The sequence below is a fragment of the Electrona antarctica genome (genome assembly GCF_951216825.1).
Source record: "Electrona antarctica genome assembly, chromosome: 16".
In the NCBI taxonomy this organism is placed as follows: domain Eukaryota; kingdom Metazoa; phylum Chordata; class Actinopteri; order Myctophiformes; family Myctophidae; genus Electrona; species Electrona antarctica.
In genome coordinates this window covers 24,271,365-24,297,215 of record NC_136797.1, presented here as the reverse complement: position 1 = coordinate 24,297,215, position 25,851 = coordinate 24,271,365, and the positions used below count along the sequence as shown (strand labels likewise).

At 41.8% G+C, this 25,851-nt stretch overlaps 1 protein-coding gene across 1 annotated transcript; it reads right to left on the bottom strand.

Annotated features, from left to right (window-relative positions):
* Positions 1-162: 162 nt before the first annotated feature.
* Positions 163-25,851, bottom strand: LOC306939359 (bone morphogenetic protein 1-like; the record flags this gene model as incomplete). Its single annotated transcript, XM_079523946.1, has 20 exons — positions 163-676; positions 791-1,041; positions 1,855-2,068; positions 2,794-2,921; positions 5,899-6,024; positions 6,507-6,687; positions 8,596-8,756; positions 9,808-9,933; positions 10,672-10,867; positions 11,864-12,009; positions 13,618-13,734; positions 14,400-14,502; positions 14,629-14,744; positions 15,144-15,268; positions 17,349-17,454; positions 19,527-19,705; positions 21,061-21,178; positions 21,773-21,919; positions 22,245-22,343; positions 25,707-25,851. 20 exons carry the CDS (start codon positions 25,849-25,851, stop codon positions 542-544), a joined length of 2,919 nt encoding a protein of 972 aa, XP_079380072.1. The 3' UTR covers positions 163-541.

Sequence of the window (25,851 nt, the reverse complement as noted above, 5' to 3'; positions counted from 1 at the left end):
ACTGTTGTATTTTTTAGTATAAATACATGTTTTATTCTTTTACGTATTCACTCGCCTAAAGATCAAAAATAGTTATAATAGTGAAGCCTCATCTGTAATTAACATCAAAATAAACATGTGTGTGACAGCATCCAAAAGACTTGGAAAATGTGTTTAGTGTTTAGAGGCCTGTTTCTGGGATTAATTACCATAGTATTTCAGGGCTAATAAGGCTGACAGAACAGGAATCGTTTCTTTTCCAGATTGACATGATGAAAAGCAAGCAAGAGAGATTTCGTTGTTGAAAATTCAGTGAGATTTGATTTATGTGCATACACATTAAGGCTCTATTCATATATGGACATAAATTAAATCCATACACTAATTACAATTGGTCAATCAGTTCTAAAGCTTAACTTATACTTGCCAAAACATCGTCAATGTCACTGCATGCTTTATTCCTTACAGAATATGTAGGCTGGAGTTTGGAACGTTCACTCATCGGGATGTAGATGTGTCCAACCATTAAGAGTGAAGTCTCATACTGTAAGTAGTACTACAGTCACTTGCTTGCATGTAATGTGTCCTGGAACTTTGTGCTCGTGTAGCGCACATGAAAGCCCTTTTTATTGATAGAGTCATCGGAATGAAATTTTATGACGATTGCATCCCCTGCTGAGTAGATCTCCTCAGGGGGCTGAAATAAAGAGAGAGGGGAGGGGAAGAGAGAGAGAGAGAAGAGTTATCACATTAAATTATTGTCATACCATAACAAGCAAATCGATCTGGAGCATGCAAATGTCGCCCTTACCCCAGACCCACAATATCGTCCCAGCCTCGGAGCCTTGATGTCAGCCCCGTCATACAGCTCCACGTAGTCATAACCACAGTCTGCCTCTTCCTCGATCTCAAACACTTGAAAGATGATCTCCACTCCGTAGCCTTTTTCTGCAGAGACCACCCACTGGCAGGCAGAGCCACCAGGGTAGTTGTTATCTCCAAACTGGGCATGGGAGTACAGGTCCTTAGACTTGACCTCAGCTTTCAGGCTTCCACCGCACTCTGGGAATGTACCACAAAACCACAAAATTAGAGACATATTCCAAAAGAGGAGCTGGTAAAAAAGACTGAGGAATGCAGCGTTTCAAAAAGAAAACTCCCATTTCACTTCTACACTGTTCATGTCCTCTGAGAAATGTACATTTTTACACAGTCTGGCCTTTTTGAGTGGTGCAACCACTCCAAGGAACAGCAATGTCCGTGTTAACCTATGTGTGTGACTATGTGTTAACCTATGTGTGTGACTATGTGTTAACCTATGTGTGTGACTATGTGTTAACCTATGTGTGTGACTATGTGTTAAACTATGTGTGTGACTATGTGTTAACCTATGTGTGTGACTATGTGTTAACCTATGTGTGTGACTATGTGTTAACCTATGTGTGTGACTATGTGTTATTGAGTGGTGCACCCACTCCAAGGAACATCAATATCCGTGTTAACCTATGTGTGTGACTATGTGTTAACCTATGTGTGTGACTATGTGTTAACCTATGTGTGTGACTATGTGTTATTGAGTGGTGCAACCACTCCAAGGAACATCAATGTCCGTGTTAACCTATGTGTGTGACTATGTGTTAACCTATGTGTGTGACTATGTGTTAACCTATGTTTGTGTGTGACTCATGTGTGACTCATGAGTACCAGTAGGGGCGCTGTCGTGCCAGAAACAGAGAGAGAGAGATAGTGCTGCACTGTTGCCTGCTAATGAGAGAGAGAGGGGGGGGGGGGGGGGGGGAGTTGCACCACTCAGTTCACACGGGTGTGATTTTTTTTGTAATGCTGAGAGTTGCTTTCAGCTGCTAATATGCCCACCTGCACTATGTGAAGCCTCAAACCCTCTCTTCTGTACGGAATTATCAGAGACAAAGCGCAGGAACAAATTGTTGAAACCAGAAATGACTGGAGAGGGCTTCTTGGTTCCACAGAAGCGTCCCAGGCTGGGAGCTAGTTCATCACGTCCATCGAAGATCTCTAGGTGGTCGTAGGCACACTCCAGGTGAGCCTCCATGTCAATTTCATTGAAAGTCTGAGAATCAAGAATGGTGAGATTCACATACAGTATATGGTGAGATTCACATACAGTATATGGTGAGATTCACATACAGTATATGGTGAGATTCAAATACAGTATGGTGAGATGCAAATACAGTATGGTGAGATGCAAATACAGTATGGTGAGATGCAAATACAGTATGGTGAGATTCAAAAACAATATGGTGAGATGAAAATACAGTATGGTGAGATGCAAGTACAGTATGAGAATACAAGATTTAAGGAGAATAATGTGCAGTAGCAGATTTCAACACCTTTAAAATGTACACAACATTGCACCCCTACTCAACCTATTCTACCATTTTTGTCTACTCTGCCTGTGTCTCAGAGGAGGTCTGTGCCTGTGGACAGTTCAAAAACCTGCCTACCAGTGACATCATCATGGGGAATTCAAACTAATAGAAATGGCAGGCATTCTCTTCTTGTAAAGTTAGCATTCTATAATGGAAGCCATTGTTCTCACAAAAAATGAAAAGTCTGCCTAACGATGATGTCACTGGTTTATGAACTCTCCACAGCCCTCCTATGGCTATGAGACACAGACCGAGTAGACAAAAATGGTACCATATTATCATAAGCATTAGTGAGGAGGACCAATTATATGAAGACAGGTTGAAAATGGGTGAAGTCGTCCTTTAAGGCAAAACAAAATAAAAAATATATCTTGGCATATAACCCATGCACTGTAATCAAACATACTATTTTGATTCGGTGTCCTGGGGTTGTGGACAGGGACCAGGTACATGTTTTCTTGGTGGGGTATGTATCAGGCCAGTTTGGACTGCTGATTGTGCCGATTACACTGTTCACCACAAGGTCGCAGCCCGCTGGGATTTGGGATTAGAGCAAACATAAAACAACACACATGAAAGAAAAGAAAAAAAAACACCACCAGTCAAAACATGTTGTGCTACTTAAAGAGATTGTGACATTAAAAAAAAGTTTTGTAATTTTTCTTAATTGTTTTCTGAGCTCAATTGCACCCACAAAACCTGAACTTTTAACATTCAGTAGATTTTCTGTGGTCTGGGGTTTTCTGGTTCAAACAAGTGCTCTGATTTCCCTGCTGTTTGTGATGTAAGAGCCAGCAAATCCCATATATGTCAATGGGATTTGCCAGCAGATGTCACTGTTTTGCCTGTTTTGCCTGTTTTCATTGCAGCTCAAAAGGCTTCCAAACCCCAGTTTTCTCCAGACCACAGAAAATCCACTGAATGTTCAATTGTAATTGAGGTCATAAAACCTAAAAGAAGAACGAAAAATTAATTAATAAATAAATTAATGTCATGAAACCTTTAAGAGACCTGAAATTGAAATATTCGGGGCATATTACAGGCAAAGGAAATATTTACACGCACGCACACTTTACTTTTGAAGAAGAATGTACAGGCCTAAACCGTACTTGGACTGAGGGCCCCATTTTGGGACAGGCAGAATGGCATGAGGCGAATGGGTGACTTGACCCTTTCTGGAGGCATAGTGGCATGTTTCTCCCGTGCGTGCATGTGTGTGTGTGTGTGTGTGTTTTGGGGACTCACTGTGTGGAATGAGAGGTTGAGTAGTGGGTGTGTCATTTGCAAATCAGAAGTGCTCTGCAATTTTGGCATCATCCAGGACCACAAACACGATTTGTGCCTAAGTGGACCAGGTCTACTGGTGCATAGAAAGCTGCGTTACTGTTGAACTGTCACCCATTGCTATTTTTGGCACCATTTATTTGGTCGGAGGCGGAGCCAGAGAGACGTCCCCAAAGCAATACAATCCTGCGTTATGATTCTGCCTGTCTGTTTCACTTTGGTATGAATCCCTCAAGATGGAAAAAATATTTTTTATACTTTTTATGAAAAAAAACATAAAATATGTACAACAAAAGTAAGAAAAGAAAAGTGTTATGTTCTGCCTGTCTGTTTCACTTTGGTGTGAATCGCTGGAGGAAAAATGTATAAAATACTCTTTTTATGCTTTCTAATGCTGTCATGATGATAATATTGGAGTTTGGAGGCAGACTGTCGCTGCAGGAACTCGCCGTGCCGAGGAGAGGCACATCTCCGTGCTGCAGGCGAAGAGACAGAAGAGGAAACTGCGTGAAGCAGCCCCCACTCCTGTGCCAGTCCCCTCTCGTTTCGTCTGCGCCAACTGCACTAAAGACTGCCACTCCGGAGCGGGTGCTGTCCAGCCACAGCCGCCGCTGCAAGAAAACCGGACCACTCGGGCGCAATCCATCGTCATCACTGACGGACGGATGCCTATGATCTCTCTCACTGGATAAATCATTACACATTCCTACCAGTCGAAGGTTATACCAGACCCATTCGAATACAGACAACATTTCCCATGAACAGGTTACGCACCTGTGCATGGACACACTATACTAAATGAAAGCTGCGCAGACCACCTAGGTGGATGTCTAGGCAGACATATACAGTATATCTGCACGGAGTGGACCCTGAGCAGAGTTAGTCGTTTATTTGAGTGGGCGGGCTTTACACTGAGAAACTCTTTTCTTTAATTTCTTTAATTCCTCCCAAGATCATTTGACATCATCTGCTATTTTCACTCTATTTGAGGTGCCATAATATCTGTTGTTTGATCTCCCACACAAGAGAAGGTCCGCAGTCCGCACACTGTTTTGTAGCTCCCACAGGAATTGTATTTAGAAGGATGACAACGTTTCGCCCCCCTATGGGTCTTCGTCAGGCATGACGAATCTATGTACGTATCTTTTTGTTCAGCACCTGAACGTTTTTTAGAGATGTGCGTACTTTCTTTTGGATTCATCTCCCACACAAGGTCACCAGTTTCTGAGACTTTTCTGCCATGACACTGTGAACATTACAAGTACACATAGTGGTTGGCTGCTCTTAAAGGTCATGAAAAACATGTTAATTTGATTGGTCATCATGACCAGGAGTCATCAGTTTGTCCGTACACAGTGTGTCCGTGGCAAGACGTGTACGTTCGTGGCAAATGTTTGATATAAATGCTGTAGTCTATTCATCTCCCGAGTCCTGTCTGGAAAAGGGTGCAGTACTTAGTTGTTGTTTTTTTTGTTTTTTTTATCCCACGATTTTGTAACCCATTTTGCACCCGTGTCAATTATCTAATGTGATCCTGGGCTCTACACACCCTCCGCCAACCTGTGGAGAGCAACGGACTTGAACTCATGCTTCCTTCATGCATGAGTGTCCAAGTTTCTCCTTTGCACCTGACAGGGGGGAGTTTCCCTGGTTGGACGTAGCGCGTGGAAGGAACACGTTATTCCAACCAGTTCCTTTCCCCTCCATCAGGTGCCCCAGCTGGCCAGGGGGAGGCAGTTTAGAGACCAGGATTACTGCATGTTTTTGTGAGGGTACCTACCCTAGGGGACACGGGGAGAACATGCAAACTCCACACAGAAAGGCCCCTTTGCCAACCCCACCTCGGGTATGGGCACTGATGACGCGGAGGAGAGGACACGCCGCCAGCGCCCACAGCGTCCCCAGCGGGAATCAAACCCAGGACCTTCTAGCTGTGAGGCGACAGCACTACCGACTGTGCCACCGTGCCCCCTACTTAGTTTAGACTTGACTAGTCTAAACTAAGTATGCACCCCCTGGAAAATGCCAAACATATGTCGCTATGCCCCAGCCACCACACTTTTGTCTTCATGACTGTTCACTGTTTGCCTAAAATAGGGCCCTTTAAATGTCTAAAATTGAAATTGAAATCCTTTGATCCATCCCGTCAATATATGAAATCTTATTAATCTTATTAAAACACATGAAGGCAAATATGGCCATGCTAGAGAAAAGATAAATACCGTACCTTCTTTGCAGTCGTGCTTATTATCGTGCAATATGAAACCGCTACGGCACTGACAAGTGTAGCTCCCAAATGTATTCACGCATTCGTGCTGGCAGCCACCATTCTCTTTGGAGCACTCATCTTTATCTGGTGGGGGAGGGGTATGAATGAAGTGTACAAAATAAGTGAATTGTTATTTACAGTGTATAACAGAACACAGCCTCAATAATTTAACCCATTTAGGCCTGACGTTGACATTTGACAAATTCTTCAAAATCCTGACAGTTTTCTGAAAAACCTCATGTTTCTATATCAGTGGTTCTCAATATTTCATGTCAAGGACCCCAAACATTATATGTAATATGCCTCCGTCCCCCATCTGAAAATATGTTCTTCCAGGGACCTCCCCAGAAGCAAAGATTTTAGTTAAAATGTTCACTCTGTAAGTCTGTAATAATATATATTCAAAGATTTGAGGCACATTTTCACGATTTTTCAAAAATAGCAGACCTAAAAGTTCATAGCGTGGCACTCGGTGCCGCGCTATGAGCTTGTAGATCTGCTATTTTTCAATAGTTAAAACACCAAAAGGGGTTCCCGCCCAAAATGGGTTAAATGTAATGGCTCACCAGAGAAGAACTGTGCTTTGAACCCCTTCTTGGAGACGGTGTTGTCCGACTTGAACTCAATCCGCATATTGTTGTGCTGGGAGGTGATGATCTCAGGTTTCTCTGCTCCGCAGAACTTACCATGAAGCTTTGAGTCTGAACTCAACCCGCTACGGACCTCCACATAATCATATTTACACACCTGAAGCAAACACCAGAAAGGCTTACTTTGGTACCCAGGGTATAGAGCGTCGCAGTCCCGCCCTCTACCATGGACCAGGAAATGATTCTCCGTTCATTTTCCTCATAGACATTTCAGAAAGTATTTATTTAAAGACGTTTACGCCGCGGACAAAGCCAACTCGAGTCGTGACAAATCATGACAACAAACACAATTTTTGGGCCGAACAAATAATTAGAAAGAAGAAAAAAACGGCAGGTTACAACACTTTTTTTGTTGTTTTTCTTCTTTGTAATTATTAGTTTGGTCCAAAATATTGTTTGTGTTGTCATGAGTTGTCACGACAAGAGTTGGCTTTGTCCGCGGCGTAACCGTCTTTAAATAAATACTTTTTGAAATGTCTATGGGAAAAATGCATTGGGATTCATTTCCTGGTCCATGGTAGGGGGCGGGACTGCGACGCTCTATAGCCTTGCATAGACAGACGAGCATAGACAGAACAGCGGAGAAAACTAGAGCTAACAAACCTATGCCCACTACTTTGAAAACCATCTACTGTAGGTAGATATACCATCCTGTTATGAAGGACAGCCGTAAATTACTTATTTTAAAAATTTCGGAAATGTTTCCGCACAGTTTTCACTGAATTTTGATTTGCCCAGACAAACACACTTTGTATAGCCTCGGAGACCACATGCATTTTCCTTTCAAATGAACCTATACCAAATAAAATCAAGAACTTGACTAGCACAACTGTTACTGAATAGAAAGGTATACAGGTTTAATGTTGCACGCAAAATTGGTCTTTTGATGTAAATATTTTCTAAGCAAAATGTTGTAAAGGTAAAGGGTTGGATAAAGGGGTTACTTGGATTCATAAATCAGGGTTTGAGAAACAATGATCTAAAGCAGGGGGCCGGGGCCTTCAAAGTTTTTCAGGCCAAGGAGGAACCCCTAACTAAGAGAGAGCTGAAGCAGGGACATATTGTAATTGTGTTGCAGATTAAACATTTTCATAGATTTAACGGATAGCTCCATAGACTTGTTTGACAGCACTGTCATGTTGGATTCATGTTAATGTGTATTTTCAGACATTTAACCACGGCCTGAAAAGTCTTCTGAAAGAATATATATTCAAAGATTTGTGCCGCATTTTCACGACTCTTCAAAAATAGCAGACCTACAAGCTCGTAGCGCGCCACTCGGTGGCGCGCTATGAGCTTGTAGATCTGCTATTTTTCAATAGTTAAAACACCAAAAGGGGTTCCCGTCCAGAATGGGTTAAACCCTCAATACCTTTCACTATGTGCTTTGTCTACTCTCGCAAGCTTGTAGATCTGCTATTTTTGGATAACGTTCTCCTCAGAATAGGAATGCTATGGTTCAAGTGGTTAATGCCCCCCCCCCCCCCCCCCCCCCCCCCCTTAGTTACTCTGAGGACCTCCTAGGGGTCCTGGACCCCTTGTTGAAGACCCCATATCTAATGAATACAGACATAGAGCACCGAAGTCTGACGTTAATATCGGTAGAGGGGGTTCATGTCCGGGTTCATGTACATTTTATTTGCATTGTAATCCCCATAGGACTATTTTAGATCGCCTCATAATATAATATAATATAAGAACACAGTTCTTATATTATAAGAACTGTGTTTGAAAAATAAAAATGCCATTCTGGCCTTTCACTCATATGGATATGAAGAATCAACTGACTGAAAACGCTAATGTTACTGCTGCTGAATTAGTTACATTTTCGCTAGAAACAGACGGTATCAGATATGACCTCCCCACCTCCCCGACAATGTCGCTGAGACACTTATTCTCCATAGAGAAATTACTTCCGTGAACCAGGGGGCGAGCGAGTGACGTCAGGACTTCAGGCGCTCTATAAAGACAGCAAAAACAAACTGATATGATGATGGTACCTTACATCATTGCCTTCAGTCTCAAATGCATCGAACAGAAGAGTGATGCGATACTGAATGGGTGCCACAATCTGCCAGACACAGTTCTTGTTGGGGGGATATTCTGTGGGCCATCCGGGGGAGGTAAAAGAACCATTCAGCTTGGTGATAAAGCCACCACAGGCAGCTGCTGGTGAGAGACACGGTTGACTTTAATGTGACAGAAATGTGGCTTAAAAAAAGAAGAACAACAATCTGAACTGAGGGAACTGGGGCCAACCATACGGTTGCAAAATCTTTGGTTTGATTACAGACAGAGTCTGTTGTAAAAATTAAGCATTTCCTTGGGTAGAGAATATAGAATTACCACTATATTTATTTTATATTTATTGAATACAACAGATGACAATAACAAAGAAACAAGAAAAATATATGAATGATACGTAGCTTCTACTAGCTTGCGGAGTTAGTTCAGTCAGATATACGCTAGCTAGGGGCACATTCAAGACCCACATGTCACTCGCTGAGGTGGCAATCAGCTGACCAATTGGGCAGGGTATTTAAGCTCACCTAAGACGTTCCTTCCTCTGCATATGCGTTCCTGGTGGTGTTATGCACTGTTTGCTCCCACCGCCACGCTCAAATCAATTAATCAGCTGAATTGGGCAGGGTATTTAAGCTCACCTAAGACTGGATTCGTTCCTTCCTCTGCATAATATGCGTTCCTGGTGGTGTTATGCACTGTTTGCTCCCACCGCCACGCTCAAATCAATTAAATAACAAATGAACAGCAATTGTGTTGCACACGTTCCCCTCTCTCTCTCTCTCTAGCCTCAACTTCCCGTCTCTCTATGTAAATAATTGCCTATAAAAAGAACTTAAACCAAAGAAAGGGGAAAAAAGGGTGTCAGGTAGGGCATTAAGCAACTAGTCGACTAGTAAAGAAACTAGTCGACTAGTTGATAAGAAAAAAGGAAAAAAAAACATTTTTTTTTTTGTTTCCCCGATTTTGTAGGCCTCAAGATCAGGTAGATTATAGTTATAGTCACCAATGTACACAGTTTTTAAATGTACAAATATTTATTTCCAAAATATATGTTTTTTTTAACATAATAGGTGGTTAAACAACTAGTCGACTAGTCGACTAGTAAACTAGGCAACTAGTCAACTAGTAAAAATGACTAGAAGTGAATGCCCTAGTGTCAGGTCAGGGTTAGTTGGGGCCACTTTATACTCACTCTCACAGCTGCGTTTGTCCGGAGCCAGCTCATAGCCAGGGTCACATGCACACCTGTAGCTTCCCAGGGTATTCAAACAGCGCTGCTCGCAGTGACCATTATCAGGTTTAGAACACTCATCCATCTCTAGCAAAAGAAGCAAAATCAAAACCCTGTGAAAATTAAAACAATTGCTGACTAATGTAGTTGATTTGTGTATGGCTCCATCTAGTGGACAAATTGGTGTACTTGCAAACAAATACAGCTGCCATTGAGTTTACTAAAAAAATAATGAAATATAATTTTAAAAAATCACACTCGTGTGAAGTGAGGGGTACTCTTATCATCATACATCACATTCCGTGCTCAGCCAATCAAATCATCACAAATGTCATTCCGGCCAATCACTTTTGGTATCTTCACTTTTTTTGCTCACACTTTTATTCTCTATAGAGAGTATGCGCGTGACATCATCACCAAACCAGGAAGTTATGCAGGAACGCCTACTGAGTGGATAAAAACTACTTTCTGGCCTTGACAACCCATGCATCCAAACAGAAAAGTCCTATCTGATTGCATTAAACAACATTAAACAATGTTAAACTCACTTTGCATGTTCCTTTGCCACTCGATGTGCCATTCACTTTAAGCATGCGCATACCCTCTATATGTACTTTGCTCAATCAATCAAATCATCGCTATGGGGTGATCAGCCAATCATCAGCCAATGTTTATGTTCACACAAAGCCTCATAGCTGGGCATAGGAGGGGCTATAGCGCCCCTCAAAAATGGTAAGAATAAATAAATAAAGTGAAGAGAAAATGAGTGTGCTCACTCCGGCAAGCAAGCCCCACTAATTCGGAGATTAAGCATTATCTTCTGACCTTTGAAAAAGTTGGCAGCAAAGCCTGCTTTGTTGACTGATCCATCGGAAACAAACTTCATCCAGAGCTGGTTGGAGCTGCTTTTGATGTCATCTGGTCTTTCATAGCCGCAAAAACGGCCCAGCAGGGGGCCGCTCTCAGAACTGCCATCCCTCACTTCCAAGTAGTCATAAGCGCAGCTGTCGTGTCTCTCGATCTACATATTGAGAGACAGTGAGATTGTTGCAGTACAGCAGTGGTTTAACAAATTTCACATCAAGGCCCATTATTATTATTGCATTTTAGCCACGATTTGATGAGATTTAGCCTCTCAGACCCAAGACTAAAAAAATATTTTGTTTACAATTCCATACTTTTGGCAAACGTTGACCAAAATAACAATTCTTCTACATTCTCTAATTGTGTAGACTTCTCATAAATTAAGTAATGCACATGTTTGACAATAATGTAACTCTTGAGAGAGCGTAAAATGGAAACAAATAGACCCGTAAGGGTCCATTTGGAATCCCCTCAAGGACCACTGGTGGTCCCCGGACCACCGGTTGAAAACCACTGCAGTACAGGATCATTACACATACACACAAGATCAAAGCGTAGTGGCCTATTCATGTGCTGTGAGGGTCATGTAACAGACTCGTCTTCTGGATCACAAAAACATTAAAGATGGAGTGCTGTGATTTGTTTTGCCACCCTAAAACATGATCATAAGAGTGGCGTCATTTCAGCAAAAGCTACGGTATGGCAAGTTCACGAAAAGAGTTACGTGACGTTATTTGCCTCTTTTTATGGCCCGATTTCCTCCATTTGTGTGGTTATTTGCTTATTTCTATTTGTTTGGCATATTTTCGTATTTTTAGCAAAACAAAATTCCCTCTGGAGCCAAGGTATGGCAGATGCCATAGCTTGCCATACCCAATTGATTCCACACCGCCACTGTCAGCGCGGAAAGAGTCAACTTTCAACAGAATGCGTTGGGATGTGATTTTCACATTTTGCTCTTCACAAAAGCATTAACATACAATGAATACCTACAACGTTAGCTTTTAAACCTCTCTACCTAATGCAAATGCAACAAAAACAAATCACATCAAATACATACTATAATATTCTAAAACTAATAATGTATTTTAATGAAATGATGCCAGGATACATCCAAATGATTGAAAATGACAGAAACACCTCAATATCACACCTCAAATGATTGGAAGGAGAGGCCAACATGGAAACCCTGTGCTACCGTGATGTTCCACATGCACACTTTGTTGGGTCGGTAATCATCCGGATAGTTGGGGGACTGGATATGGCCATTGTCTCGTTTCACTTCTCCACCACAGATGGCTGAACAGGGAGAGAGTAAAGCCTAATTTATACAGCACCGTGTTGCACAATGGTGTTGGTCAACGAAAATCACTTTTTGAGGGACGCTAGCCCCTCCTACGTCCAGTTTTTGGTTACCGTCTGCAAACATCTTAAACAAACATTAAATTCCCATTGACAATGAATGGAGAAGTTTATGCCATAGTGTCTGAGCAAATAGGTAGTGTCTATTTTACGCCATGATTGATGATACGATGATAAGAGCGCCCCTCACTTCACACTTCAAAAATCACACTCGTGTGAAGTGAGGGGCGCTCTTATCATACATCGTCATGACGTATGACGTACTCACTTTACCGTTTTCACTTTTCTGTCCTCACTTTTTATCCTCAATACATACTTTCCTCAGCCAATCAAATCATAGCTATGGGGTACTCAGCCAATCAAATCATCGCTATGGGGTAGTACACACAAACGGGGTGCGCACGCTTATCCGACATACCATAGGACATGCGGAAAACGATAAGATTACATGCTTTAAGGTTGGCAACCGGATTAAGTTTGGCAAACATGCCCTAAGGTTGGCAAACATGCGCTAAGGTTGGCGAACATGCGCTGCTCCGTGCTTGTGGTTAGGTTAGGGTTTGAGGTAGGTTGTCATTGTCGGACCAATAGTATGCCAAAATAAAGCATGTACCCCACACAAACACAAAAAGCTGGGAAAAGGAGGGGCTAAAAATGAAGATAAATCTGGGTTAAAACAGAAAGGAAAGCGTGAGTATGGGATGCAAAACACCACCTTTGGGAGACATTATTACCCCTCTTGTTTGGGATTAATAGAGCATGCAGTCCCGCCCCCTCGAGAGACGCGGAAAAGAAATCCCCGTTCATTTTCCTCATAGACTTTTCAGAAAGTAATTAACAAAGCCAACTCTTGTCGTGACAAATAAACACAATGTTTTGGGCCAAACAAAGAATTAGAAAGTAGAAAAAAACGGAAGGTTACAACACTTTTTTGTTGTTTTTCTTCTTTGTAATTATTTGTTTGGTCCAAAATATTGTGTTTGTTGTCATGATTTGTCACGACTCGAGTTGGCTTCGTACGACGCTTAAAAGGTCTTTAAATAAATACTTTTTGAAATGTCTATGGGAAAGATGCATTGGGATTCATTTCCTGGGCCTGGCGTCGTCATGGCGGGAGGGCCTGGCGGGACTGCGACGCTCTATAGCATGTTTATTCTACCTGATTTATACTTGGTTGCTTGGCGCCAAACGACAAGCTCACAACATATCGCATTGTGATGTGTTGCGAGCACATGTAGATCTGCTATTTCAATGTGTGACACCGGCAGAAGACGTTGTCATCTAGTCAACTTTGACTGGGTGGAATGAAAGACTGACTCTGAGGACTGTGGAAGGGACAGGCTTGAGAGACTAGCTGCCGAATGCCCCCTATAGGGAAGATATGGCTTTAGTTTGCCTATAACCTATAGGGAAGACAGCTGGTCAGTGAGTCAGCCAAGCGTATTGTGTGTGCTTGTGTGTCCTTATGTGTGTGTGTGTGTCCTTATGTGTGTGTGTGTGTGTGCGTGCGTGCGTGCGTGCGTGTCTCCGTTTTGAATGTTGCACCTTCATAAACCGCTGAGAAGCCTTTTCCCATCCAATTGCTGCTGCTTCTGAATTCAATCCACAGTCGACTGTCTGTCGATATGATCGGTTCTGGAAGCTTATCTCCACAGAAACGGCCTGTTGTGATAAATGAAATGAAAGAAATGATCGTGCTTGTATTTATGGGAAGAGAGGTAGGTCGCACACAGCAAGAATGAGTTTTAACTATTTTTTGATTTTATTTTCTACATCACAAGTAGAGCAATAGTCAGAGCGCGGTGGTCACAAGAAAGGTCATGCTTGTACCATCTGAGATGCACTATGTAACTTTCCTCTTCTATCCCGGATTTGAAGCCGGTTTCCTGCACAAGTGCTGACATTTTTTTGGTGACCTTCCGGTCCAAATTTGTGTCAAACCAGAAACAGGATTGTGTCAAAGGTAAAAATAAGCCTAACAGCTGTAATAGCTTCACAAAATGTGTAGGATTTCTTGCCACATGTCATCATGAAGCCAACATCCAATCATCCCCAAATTGGAGTCGCACGCATGTTGAGGGGCCCATATACCTATAGCCCATTAGGGGCTACCACAAAGTTGCACCGCCTGTCGCGCAAACCCTATTCTCCATGACGGCTGCACCCTGTGACTGACAACCCGGCCTGGCAAACTTTTCTAGTATATTCATCAAATAGGAAAATTAAACAAAGCTGTGCATTATTATTGTTATTACTTTTTGACCTGGATTGTTCTCTTTCTTGGTTCAGTGAGGAAGTCTACTTTAAATGGGCTGACATGTAAAGACCTTTCAGAGGAGCATTCCTCCCGAACCCATCTCGAACCTCCACATGGTCATACCAGCACAAGTGGCTCCTGAAGAGATCCATGGAAGTAAAGTTCAGAATTATCTGTGAGAAATACACAGTGATACACAGGCAAAGAGACAAGGGATTCAAGAGGTTCCTAAGACAGTGTCAAATCTCAGCCAAATGAATATCAGAATTTTGCCAGATGCCGAGATGCCATCAACCCACCTTTTCTCCTGGCGTAACAGAGATTCTCCATATACAGTGAGCATAGGATTCATAGCCATTGGGGAAACCAGGTGAAGAGAAGTTTCCAACACTGTCCTGTAGGCTGTCCCCACATTCTTTCATGTGGCATATCATATTATCATAAACAAGAGACAAAAACTTGATTATATTCACACGCCATAATAATAATATGAGACAAAGACATGAAAACAATAACAACAACAACAACTGACTATACTGTATCTATAAATATACCATAGATGTAATACATTTACAGTATGGTCAGAATTAGCAATCCTCAATTGGCTTTTAACCCATTTTGGGCTATTGAAAAATAGCAGATCTCTGTAGGTCTGCTATTTTTGAAAAATCGAAGAACCACTGACCTAGAAACATAGCTTTTTCAGAAAACTGTCAGGATGTAGAAGACATTTTTAGATTCTGATCTCAGGTCAAAATGGGTTAAAATGCAAACAGGGTGATTCAAATTTGTATCCCATCAAAATTGGTCTCACTTGGACATTTGTAGAGTTTGCGGGCTTGTGTAATATCCCCTTTGCTAAGTCTGGTCCTCTGGCCAATGGGAGGCCTGGCTCCATTGACATCATAACGTGGCATGATCGTGTCTAAGAAGATGCCCCTGTTTGAGAGAAAAAGAAAAAAATCATACTCGTGTGAAGTGAGTATGTGTGCGCTCTTGTCATCAGACATCATCTCATTCCGGCCAATCATAATTTGCCTCCTCACTTTTGTCTTCAATGTATTACTGGTCCAAAGAAGAGTTTCTCAGTGTAAAGCCCAATTCATAAAACCCACTCAAATAAACGACTAAAGGTGGCCTTACACTAGCCGATTTTTTTCAATCTGAAATCTGATAGCACCACACACTACAGGGTAATCGGAGCGGGGCAGAGCAAATATCAAACATTCTTGATGTTGATCGGGCCGATCCCGATCGCGCTTTGAGCGGTCGGGCACCCCCCGAGCGACAAAAATGCCCGATTATCGGCTAGTGTAAGGCCACCTTTACTCAGGGAGCACTCCGTGCAGATATACTGTACATGATGTCTGCCTATAGACATCCACCTAGGTGGTCTGCGCAGCTTTCATTTCTTGTGTCCATGTTCATGAGAAATGTCTGTATAAAATCGGTCTGGTATACTCTGAGTAACCAGAAGGGGGTTCCAACCGCGCCTCTAGCCTGTGGCAGGCCAGCCTGGTGCATCTCAGAGGCAGGACAGGTTACATTAGAAAAGGAGGCACTGGCGAAACTCAGTTCAAGCCCTAATTTTATTATCAGGGTGCACGTAAAAAAAAGCGACAACGTTTGTGTGTTTCAGTTACATCTTGACGAAGATGTAACTTTGTACATAGTGTCAGCCATCTATATTACCCAACCCACTAGAGTGTGTGATTCTACTCAAACTGTCATTGATCTCATTCTGACCTCGGACAAATCCAGAATTAGCAAGAAAGGTGTTATTGTATGCAGGCTTAGCGATCATTTTATGATACTCTGTACCAGCAAAAAAAAACGGAAGACCGGCTGTCACAATTCATATCGTCATATCGTCATATCTAGGGACCTCAAACCCTTATGCAAACATCAATGTTTGTGTAACGCAATGTTTGCGTTTACACTATGACGTAAAATTGTCCATTCATTGTCAGTGGGAATTTAATGTTTGTGTAGGACAAAGTTTGTGGACACACACTAAAAGCTGGACATAGGAGGGGCGGGTATGATGTTTGAGGGGCGCTACCTCAAACATCATACTCGTGTGAAGTGAGGGGCGCTCTTATCATCATACCTCACATTCCGTGCTCAGCCAATCAAATGATCACTATGGGGTACACACAGACACACAAATCTGGGCATAGGAGGGGCTAGCGCCCCTCAAAAAGCAGGGGAAAGTGATTACCGTAGTAATACAAATGTATAGACATTGATGTTGTCAAACATCAGGCTTTAGTCACAATATCTCACAATGACAAATTGTTCAATAGCTAGAAATAAATGAGAAGTTACTAATCTGTTATTAAAAATTACTAGACCATAATATCTTTTCATATCCTTTTGATACTCAACACCTTGATGTTTTTATTTTCAATCCTAAGTCAGTGGCTCACTCTTGTACAGTTCCCATGGTGATGCACCCATGAACGACAAGCATGTGCAAACAGAGTGGTTGAATGAGGGCTTTAGTCAGTGCCAGCCGGCTCAGTGGAGCCCAATCCTGAATGCCAGAGAACAAGGCCACTCTAGCCCAAAATTGTCCCACACAAAGCCCAAACGGCCCCCGCTTTATTTAGCTTGGCTTTCCTCCATGACCCAGACGAGCAAAGTAGTGGAGGTTAAAAAGAAGCAAAACACAGAAAAAGGCAACATGGGTAGCATCATGCATGAGACATCAATGAAAAGGAGCTACTGTGAAACCACTATGGATAAAATCCTCTGAGGCGCTTGTAACTGTTTAGCAGTAAGTTATATTGTTTAGCAGTAAGTATAGTTGGACTGGTCAAAGGAACAACTCTTGAAGGAATATTTTCATTAAATCATCACCATTTCATAAATGGTGTTATAATGCAGCAAGAAGGGTTAGGCTAATGTTCCTCTGCCATAAGAAATACAATTTTAACGCCATTGAGCAAGAAAATGAACCATCTAGTGAAACCGTTTAGTAATTTATGACATGATTAGAGAAACATAATGTGCCAACCTGGAAAATGTGTTCCTTGCATAGTGCATGATGCTGTCAAAGTCATATACTTCTTCAAGTGAGTCAACCTCTCCTGGCTCCATTTTCAAGAAGTTGTACTCCTGCCCTGTTGGTAAATGCAGAATCGGGAATTCAATAAGAGGCAAGAAAAGTCAATAATAATAATTGTATTTTCCACAAATAAAACTGGCATGTCCAGTGCCTGTACACTAGACACAGGGCAGATCAGAACAGTAAGTTAACAGGTTTTCGATTGATTGATTGAAATATTTAACAGTTTGCAGAATTACAGTACATTTCAAGCACAACTCAATACAAATACTTAGGTAGTCTTGGGTCGTCCACTCACTGTTAACTGTGAGTGGACGACCCAATAAAGTATTACACTTGTTTACAAGAGGGTCCGGTCCACCTTGTTCAATTCATCAAAACATTTAGAGACGTACAAATATACACTTCTATTTAGCCAAAGAACAGAACAGGAATTCATCATAAAGGAGGTAAAAAGGGAAAAGAAACATATAAAGTTAGGGGAAAAAGGGGTGGGTGGGGGATTCAGATTTTACGGGGGCCAGTTTGGTGATGAGTTTGACAGAAAGGTCTGGCGAGACATGGCCAAAGCATTTCCGGGGGTCCCCAGCCAAAAAGGTTGAGAACCCCTGCTGTACACTGTACGTACGTGTATGTGGAAGAAGGTTAGCTCAGCAGCCTAGTGGTTAGAGTGTGCGCCCTGACATTGGAAGGTCGGGTCGGGGTTCAATACCCGGCAGGGCAGAGTCATACCAAAGACTATAAGAATGGTACCCAATGCATCCCTGCTTGGCATTCATCATCAGGGTTGGATTGGGGGTAACCCCCTGCAATATACTAGCATCAGAGGGTGTACTTGTACATCAAGCTGGCTCACGCTACAGAAACCTGGCCTATGGCAGTATGGCTATGGGCCACATGGCTCACAAACTGTTCCCAGGGCTACTTAATATTAACCTGACTCCGCCAGATGGGGCAGCAGCCAGAGAGTACACTGGGATCCCCCCTCCTGCTCCCATCTGGGAGCCAATCAGCGGCAGCTAGAGGCGGGATCAAGGCATACACAGTGCTGCCTTGATCCCGCCTCTAGCTGCCGCTGATTGGCCAGGCCGTTTTGTGGCCGGAGCATCTAGTCTGCCTGAGAGTTCCCAGATGGGAGCAGGAGGGGGGAACCCAGTGTACTCTCTGCTGCCCCATCTGGCGGAGTCAGGTTAACTTAATATTACTCATGAGTTAATCAATCATGACACATGACACAGACTGACTGATCAGAGTCTAGGTATTGTTGGTCTGTACTTGTCTACCCTGGTGCCTAGATGATACACTGTGTCTGCTCATTCTTTCCTGATGATGTTGAAGACTGTGCATTAAGGTATCCTATACAGGGGGAGGACGGTGTGTGTATAATAATAACCTATACATGGGAAGACAGTGTGTGTATTAAATTAGCCTATACAAGTGCTTTTGCATTCATAACCTGTCACTAACATAGACTGCAGTTCTTAAGGTTTGCAAATAATATTCTCCTTTTGTTTTTCAATTATTTATAATTGATTTTCACATTTTGGACCACTTCACCACTTTTCAACTTCTCTTCCTATAATTGGTCCTAACTAATGTTCATGATAAAATACCACAATTATTTCCTACTCAGTCTGTGTCTCATAGGAAGGCTGTGGGCAGTTCAGAAACCCGTCCACCAGTGACATCATCGATGGTGAATCCAAGCTAATAGAAACGGCAGGCTTTCTTTTCCTGAAAAGTTGCAATGCAAAAGTTGAAGCCATCGTTCTCACGATAATACAAATCTAAATTTATTTTAAAACAAATATTGTTTAAAAAAAAATCTGCCTAATGATGATGTCACTGGTGGACGGGTGTCCGAACTGCCAAAAGCCCTCCTATGAGACACAGACTGAGTAGGAAAAAATGGTGGTGTTTTATCATGAACATTAGTGAGGACCAATTATATGAAGAGATGTTGAAAAGTGGTGAAGTGGTCCTTTAACAAACAAGCATGCACTTTAAAGTTAGCATCTAGCAAAATGTTCACATAATAGGTGCATTTATGTGAAATCACAGCCATAGCCACTCAAGCATTTCATGTAGTATGCTATAGTAAAACACACATCCATGCATAAACATTACCTGGCTGGATGTTGTCCCTGATGATGCCGACATGCTCATCACGGTCTGGACGTGTATGTTCATGCCAGAAGCCAATCACGTGGCCTAGCTCATGTACCACTATGCCAAATTTATCACAGTTTTTCCCAATAGAGATAGCCTGAGGGCCACCACCTCTCCTTCCAACATAAGAGCAACACCTGTAGAGACAAATCAGCCTTGTTTTACGAAATATGTACCGTATGCTGTTTCCCAAAAAGAAATGATGCGTAGCTTGCGGAGTTAGTTCAGTCAGACATAGTCGAGGGAGTTCATGCCATGCTCAAAGGCGCATACTATACTCAAGGGGTTAACATGCTGCATTACTATGTGGGTGTATAAGTGTGTGCAAGTCCCACACGTCATTCGCTGATGTTGCAGTCAGCTGACCAATTGGGCGGGCTACTTTAAGGGGCATTCCACTCATTTTCAACATTTTACCATGTCATTAACAGCTTTTGTGTGGAAATAATAAAAAAGTCCCCCCATTATGTGTTTCCTAGTATGAAAAGTATGAAAAGAATCTGTAGATGACCTGCGTAATCCAGGTCATCAAGCCGTGGTCCGCCTGCATCACTCTATGTTTCTCGGCTAGTCGGCGTGTTTGGATGATGTTGAAGGCGCGGAAGAAGTCGAAAAACACGACAAGCATATGTGGCCTCTCTGGCCGTATAATTATGCTTATTGTTACAAGTAGGGAGAAGTATTCCACCACTTTCAGCAGGATCTATTATTTAATTACCGTATTATGTAAAGCAAGTACAATGGCTAGCCTACTTCAAGTGGCATGTGTTTGAAGCGACAATAAATTAAAAATTAACCGAATTATCAGTCAGTGGGATTTCATGAAATAATTTCAACAATTCCCTATCAATATCATTTCCTTAACTCTGCTAAATGGTGCATTTACTCTGCTTCTTAATTTGTTCTAATAATAACTGAGCTGATCTCATAAAGGAAAACACCCTTGAAGATCATATAAATTGAAAACAAAAGTCTACAGACTCTACGTCACTGCTGCTAGGTATAAGGTATGTTACCTTATACCTAGCAGCAGTGACGTAGAGGTAGTAAGTACCTGCTACCTAAAGGCATGGAGATTAATATTTACAAATAACCCTCCTGTTCAACTAACCCGTTTGGCATTTAGAGCACCCTCTGGTGGATAGATTTGCTGAAATGCATACACACAGACAAAAGTGGCATTAGAGCCTACTTGCACTTGTTAGGCTCAATTAATAAAATCATTAAAAAAAAAAGAATCCAAATGCATAACAAAATCTTCTGTGTTAATTTAACTCACAATTGGTTAGTTCAATTAAGTTGAGTATTTTGTTGTGTGGCCCCTAACCAATAGCAGATGTTGTGAGCTTGTTGATCTGCTATTTTCTGCGAATAGCAGTGTGTGTGTGTGTGCGTGCGTGCGTGTGCGTGCGTGTGTGCACGCGTGTGTGCATGCGTGTGTGCATGCGTGTGTGCTTGCGTGCGTGCCTTTACTGTATATGCACCAACTCACCCACATGGTCGGTATGTGAAAACTATGTAGCTCTCCTCAGTTGTCCTCTCAATGAAAGTCACACAAGTGTGCTTCTCCCAGTGGCGCATCGCCTGGCGGAATATGGCCCGTTGGTTACCTGGATGGCATGAGGACATTTTGTCACTGTGATAAAGACCTGAGGCCGATTAAAAAATCGGCCTCAGGTCTGAAAAACCTTTTGATGTCAAGGACCCCCAGAATTATTTGTATTTGGTAGGGGTGCACGATTATGAAATTATGACATATCCGATCGCCGATTATTTGCAGGGTCATATCTGCCGATACCGATTCTGATCGATTCCGATATTATACAGAGGACCACAATGGAAACAAGCCTATAGGCCTTGGCTTGGCCCAAAGCCTGTTAATAAAGTATTCTATCGATCAATAAATAGCATACACTCTTTTCCTGTGTGTCTGTTTTCACAACTGAATGACTACTGAATGAGATGAGTACACAAATTAAAAAAACTTTTTTTTGCTGGTGAAAACTGATTAAATAATCTGTATTATTTGGCAGTTTCATTTGAATGTATTAATCTTAGTATTGTCTATGAAAAAGATTTACAAGAAATTATTTTACTATCTCTGTTTTAGTAAGTTCTCCCGAAAAGTATGTTATAGCATAGATATAGAACAATAGTCATATTATTGCTGTTAGAAAAAAGAAAAGCAAAGATTCTTTACTCACCACTGAAATTGCCACTAATCACATATGGAATGACGCCATCTGGCCAGATACGCTCAGGTCTGGAGGTAGCTGCCCTCCTCCATCGAGGGAGCTTATATGTAGCTTTGTCATTTTGACTGCTCTCAGTAGTGGAAGTGGAGCTGTTGACTGTCACCAATGCAACAAAGCAAAAACAAGTTACCACCCTCACGCATTGAACTCACTGTGCCCGTTTTATTTAATGACACAAAACATAAATCACTCGTGTTTATATATAGGTTCTCAACCTCTTTAATTACGAGGAGACCCCAATTTAATAGGCATTACGCCACCTTCCTTTTGACGAGATTTTGATCTCTGTAAATCAGTGAGTTACAAAGCCATATGGGTCCATTTGGTTTCTATTAACTAAACATCCTTTAGCTGGGTGCCCCCTGGAACCCCCCAAAGAACCCCTGGGGGTCCCTTAAAGCAGCGGTTTTGTACTTGATACCTGTATGGTTGGTGGTGGTCCGTGTAGCATCCAGGATGTGGCCCACTTTAAGCATTCGGAGGTCCTCCTCGTCCAAGGCTATGTCTCCCCAAAAGGCAGCTAGGTCAGACACATGTAAATACTGTATTGTCCACATATCACAGTTAAATACAAAACAAAAACAAACATTTAAATAGCCTAATAATAACAATGGAAATATCCGATTCAAATTCAATTTGAATAATACACAAATTAGGTGGATTAAATAATCTCAAATATATTATTACTATTATTGAACACACAAATTATCGGGTGCGGTTGTTAATATTTCATAAAAACAACATTGGCGTTCTGCCGCACGCGCGCACGCACACGCCCACGCACGCACGCATGCGCACGCACGCACGCACGCAAGCACGCACGCACGCACGCACGCAAAGAAAACACTCACTCTCTCTCACACATGCTAAGAAAACACCCACGATAAGCAGACCAGAGCTCATTATATCGGCTGTTTGAACAGTGAGTTAAATGAACTGTAGGTCATGATGGACATACAGTATGGACTGAACAAACTCCAGAGCGCACCCATAACCGCTTGTTTGAACACAACACATCAACATTATATTCACATTCAGCAATTATTATGCCGTGGCTCTGCAGGAGTCTAGCCGTCTATAAGAGGTGCTGTCTGACTGTGTGTCTGTCTGTCAGTGTGTGAGTCTGGAGTTAAACTTGCAAACCCACTGGATCAATTGGCACCACATTTCTTGTGCACATCGCCGGTAGGCCAAAGATGCCGTACATAAGTCATAGAAGATGACTGAGATCACAGGCTGGCCACATGAAGTCCAATATCCACATTTGAGCCATGTTGTTCCTATCTCCAGCCAACACAGGTCAGCTTTGTTGTGTCCATATGCCGTCACGTGATTAGTATAGGCCTACAGTAGGCTCTATCTCTGCCCTCGTAAGAAAAAGCCCAATCTCGTGTTTGAAGAGCACACGTACATGTCCTAAATGCAGCGTGCACAGCAATTCAGCACACAGAAACATGCATACATTGGTGGCGTACAGCAGCTACTGTATGTGATTTCAAAAGGTTGAACTTGAAAAAGAGGGTTGTATGCATATACCCAGGGCTGAACTGCATACAACTGTTGAATAGCTAATTGATAAAACATTCATTATTATGAATCGGGAATTATGGATTTTCCTGCACTGTGAAAATACTTTCACAGAGCAAAAAAATATTCACACCGCTGTGAAGAGAGAGCGCCATCATACGCATTCAGAATCATAATGCCTGCAATGTCTTTGTACGCGTCTTGTCTTTGAGCTCTGCCATCCTCTCAGCTGGTCTCTCCTGAGACAAGGAGGAGCTCCGTCGTCATCTTCTCTGTCAGACATTCAATGTACAAAATACATATTTGTCAAATGATTGCAGCTGGTCAGCAGCATCCGCCTTAATAACTGTAACCTCAGGTCTGAGATCTGCGTGCTCCAGCACATGCATAAAAACTCACCGCCGATATAATGTCACACTATATGAATGTTTCGCAATTGCAAAGGCGCGGAGTGATACTAGCCTGACAACACAGAACTATGTTTAGTTTTAATACAGTGCAATATTTGGCTTTTTATGCCCATTATAATGTAGGCCTATTGTTTTGTATTAATTTTAGTTATCCATGCTTAGACAAAAACTAAAAAACAACTTTAAGTCCCTACATTTCCTCAGGTGATGTAACTAGTAACAACCCAGCAAGTCCAGATTGTCCAACTATATAGCAGGCCCTAGCTGTGACTGCCTTTGAAGTGAATTCACTCATGCAAATGGTGACTGTAAATGACTGAAGCTAGAGGGATTTCACCAGTGTCCAACCGAGGACTGCTCTGACATGGCCTCAATGACCTACTGTATGGTCTCCAGGCAACAGCCTCAGGGAAGACATGGTTTGTTTTCAAGCAGTTTCAAATTAAATGTGCAAGAACAATTCATAATAGATATTGTCAAAACGTTTAACCGAGTGTAATACAAATCTATATTCTCAATCATGCAGGTGAAATAAGACAATGTTGTTTCTTTGACCAATTCAGAGGCATTGCAAAGAAATGTACGGATTGTACAAAAACAAGCTAACACAGCGTGTCTCCCATGTAGATCTTGGACTTTATGTGGCCTGTAGTCTATGATGTCAGTTGGCATATCTATAATGTTACTGTATGACTCCAAATTTGGGCAATTATCGATTATAAAATGAATGTGTAATATAGAAATCACACCCATGTGAAGTGAGGGGTGCTCTTGCCCCTTATCATCGTACATCATCATCATGACGTAAAATAGACACTGGTCTATTTGCCACTATGACGTAACATTCTCCATTCACTGTCAATGGGAATTTAATGTTTGTGTAGGACAAAGTTTGTGGACACACACCAAAAGCTGGATATAGGAGGGACTAGCGCCCCTCAAATATATATATAATAATGGCCTAATACAAGCAGTGTGCACAGATTTGGTACTGATATGATAGGTCCAGAAGTTTGCGAGATTATTGACAGACAGACAGACTCTCTTATAGATGCGTGGCTCAACCTCCTTCTGAACCACGCTAACATACAGTAGCCTACAATAAAACATACATTGTGAGACTTCAATTTGCAGAAATAAAGTTACAGAAGATGAAATGTTTGACTATTTTTTAGGCTTCCTCTTCCTGCTTATTTGGCAGGGTTATGCTTCTGTGTGGCAAAATAAAAATATAATTTAGAAACTGTCACTGTGCTTCACAAGATTGACTACATGGAGTAATTCATTGATTTGAAATGATTTAGTTCATACACATAAAATCCTCAGTATTGTTCATTCCATTTGTAATTATGACTTATGCGTGTACATTGTATCTATCTATCTATCTATCTATCTATCTATCTATCTGTCTATCTCTATCTGAATGTGTGTCATTCAATTTATTAAATACAGTAGCTGCTGGATATATCAAAAGTTCAAAATTAGGTGAGCAATAGGCTAGGGTAGCTGTCTCCACTGCTGAAGGCACAGGCCACAAGTGACCGGTAAGTTAACCATGCACCTGCACTTACAAAACAACAGGCGTCAAAATGTAGGACCTACAGAAAAGTTACCATTTTAGACTTTTAGTCATGAACATTTCGACCATCCAGGTGATTCCAAGTAACAGTCATTGGGACAGGGAATGAGTTGTGGGTGCAAAAAAACATACCGGTATTAATTATTTTAATTAAGAATTAGTTTCCCTTTCTTCAGCTACTGCATGCTACAAGAATATTAATCACAACGTTTTTAGATTTAAGTTGAAGGCTTTAAAATGTATAGGCTATTAAGACTACAAATCAAGAAACACAACTTTGATATATAATAGACAAAACCAATAAAAACAAACCACCCTAATCAATCATATAGGCTATGAGTTAATAAAAAAAACAACAACACTTTACCAGCTTTACAAGGATCCTTGTAGTCGATTACATCTGGAGCATCTAGATTTCCTGTGTCCACCAATTCCAAATGAACCGCCAGTAAAACGCGTAGAGCAGAAAGCAGGAAAAAAAACTTAGCAACGACAGCCATTAGGTCACTCAT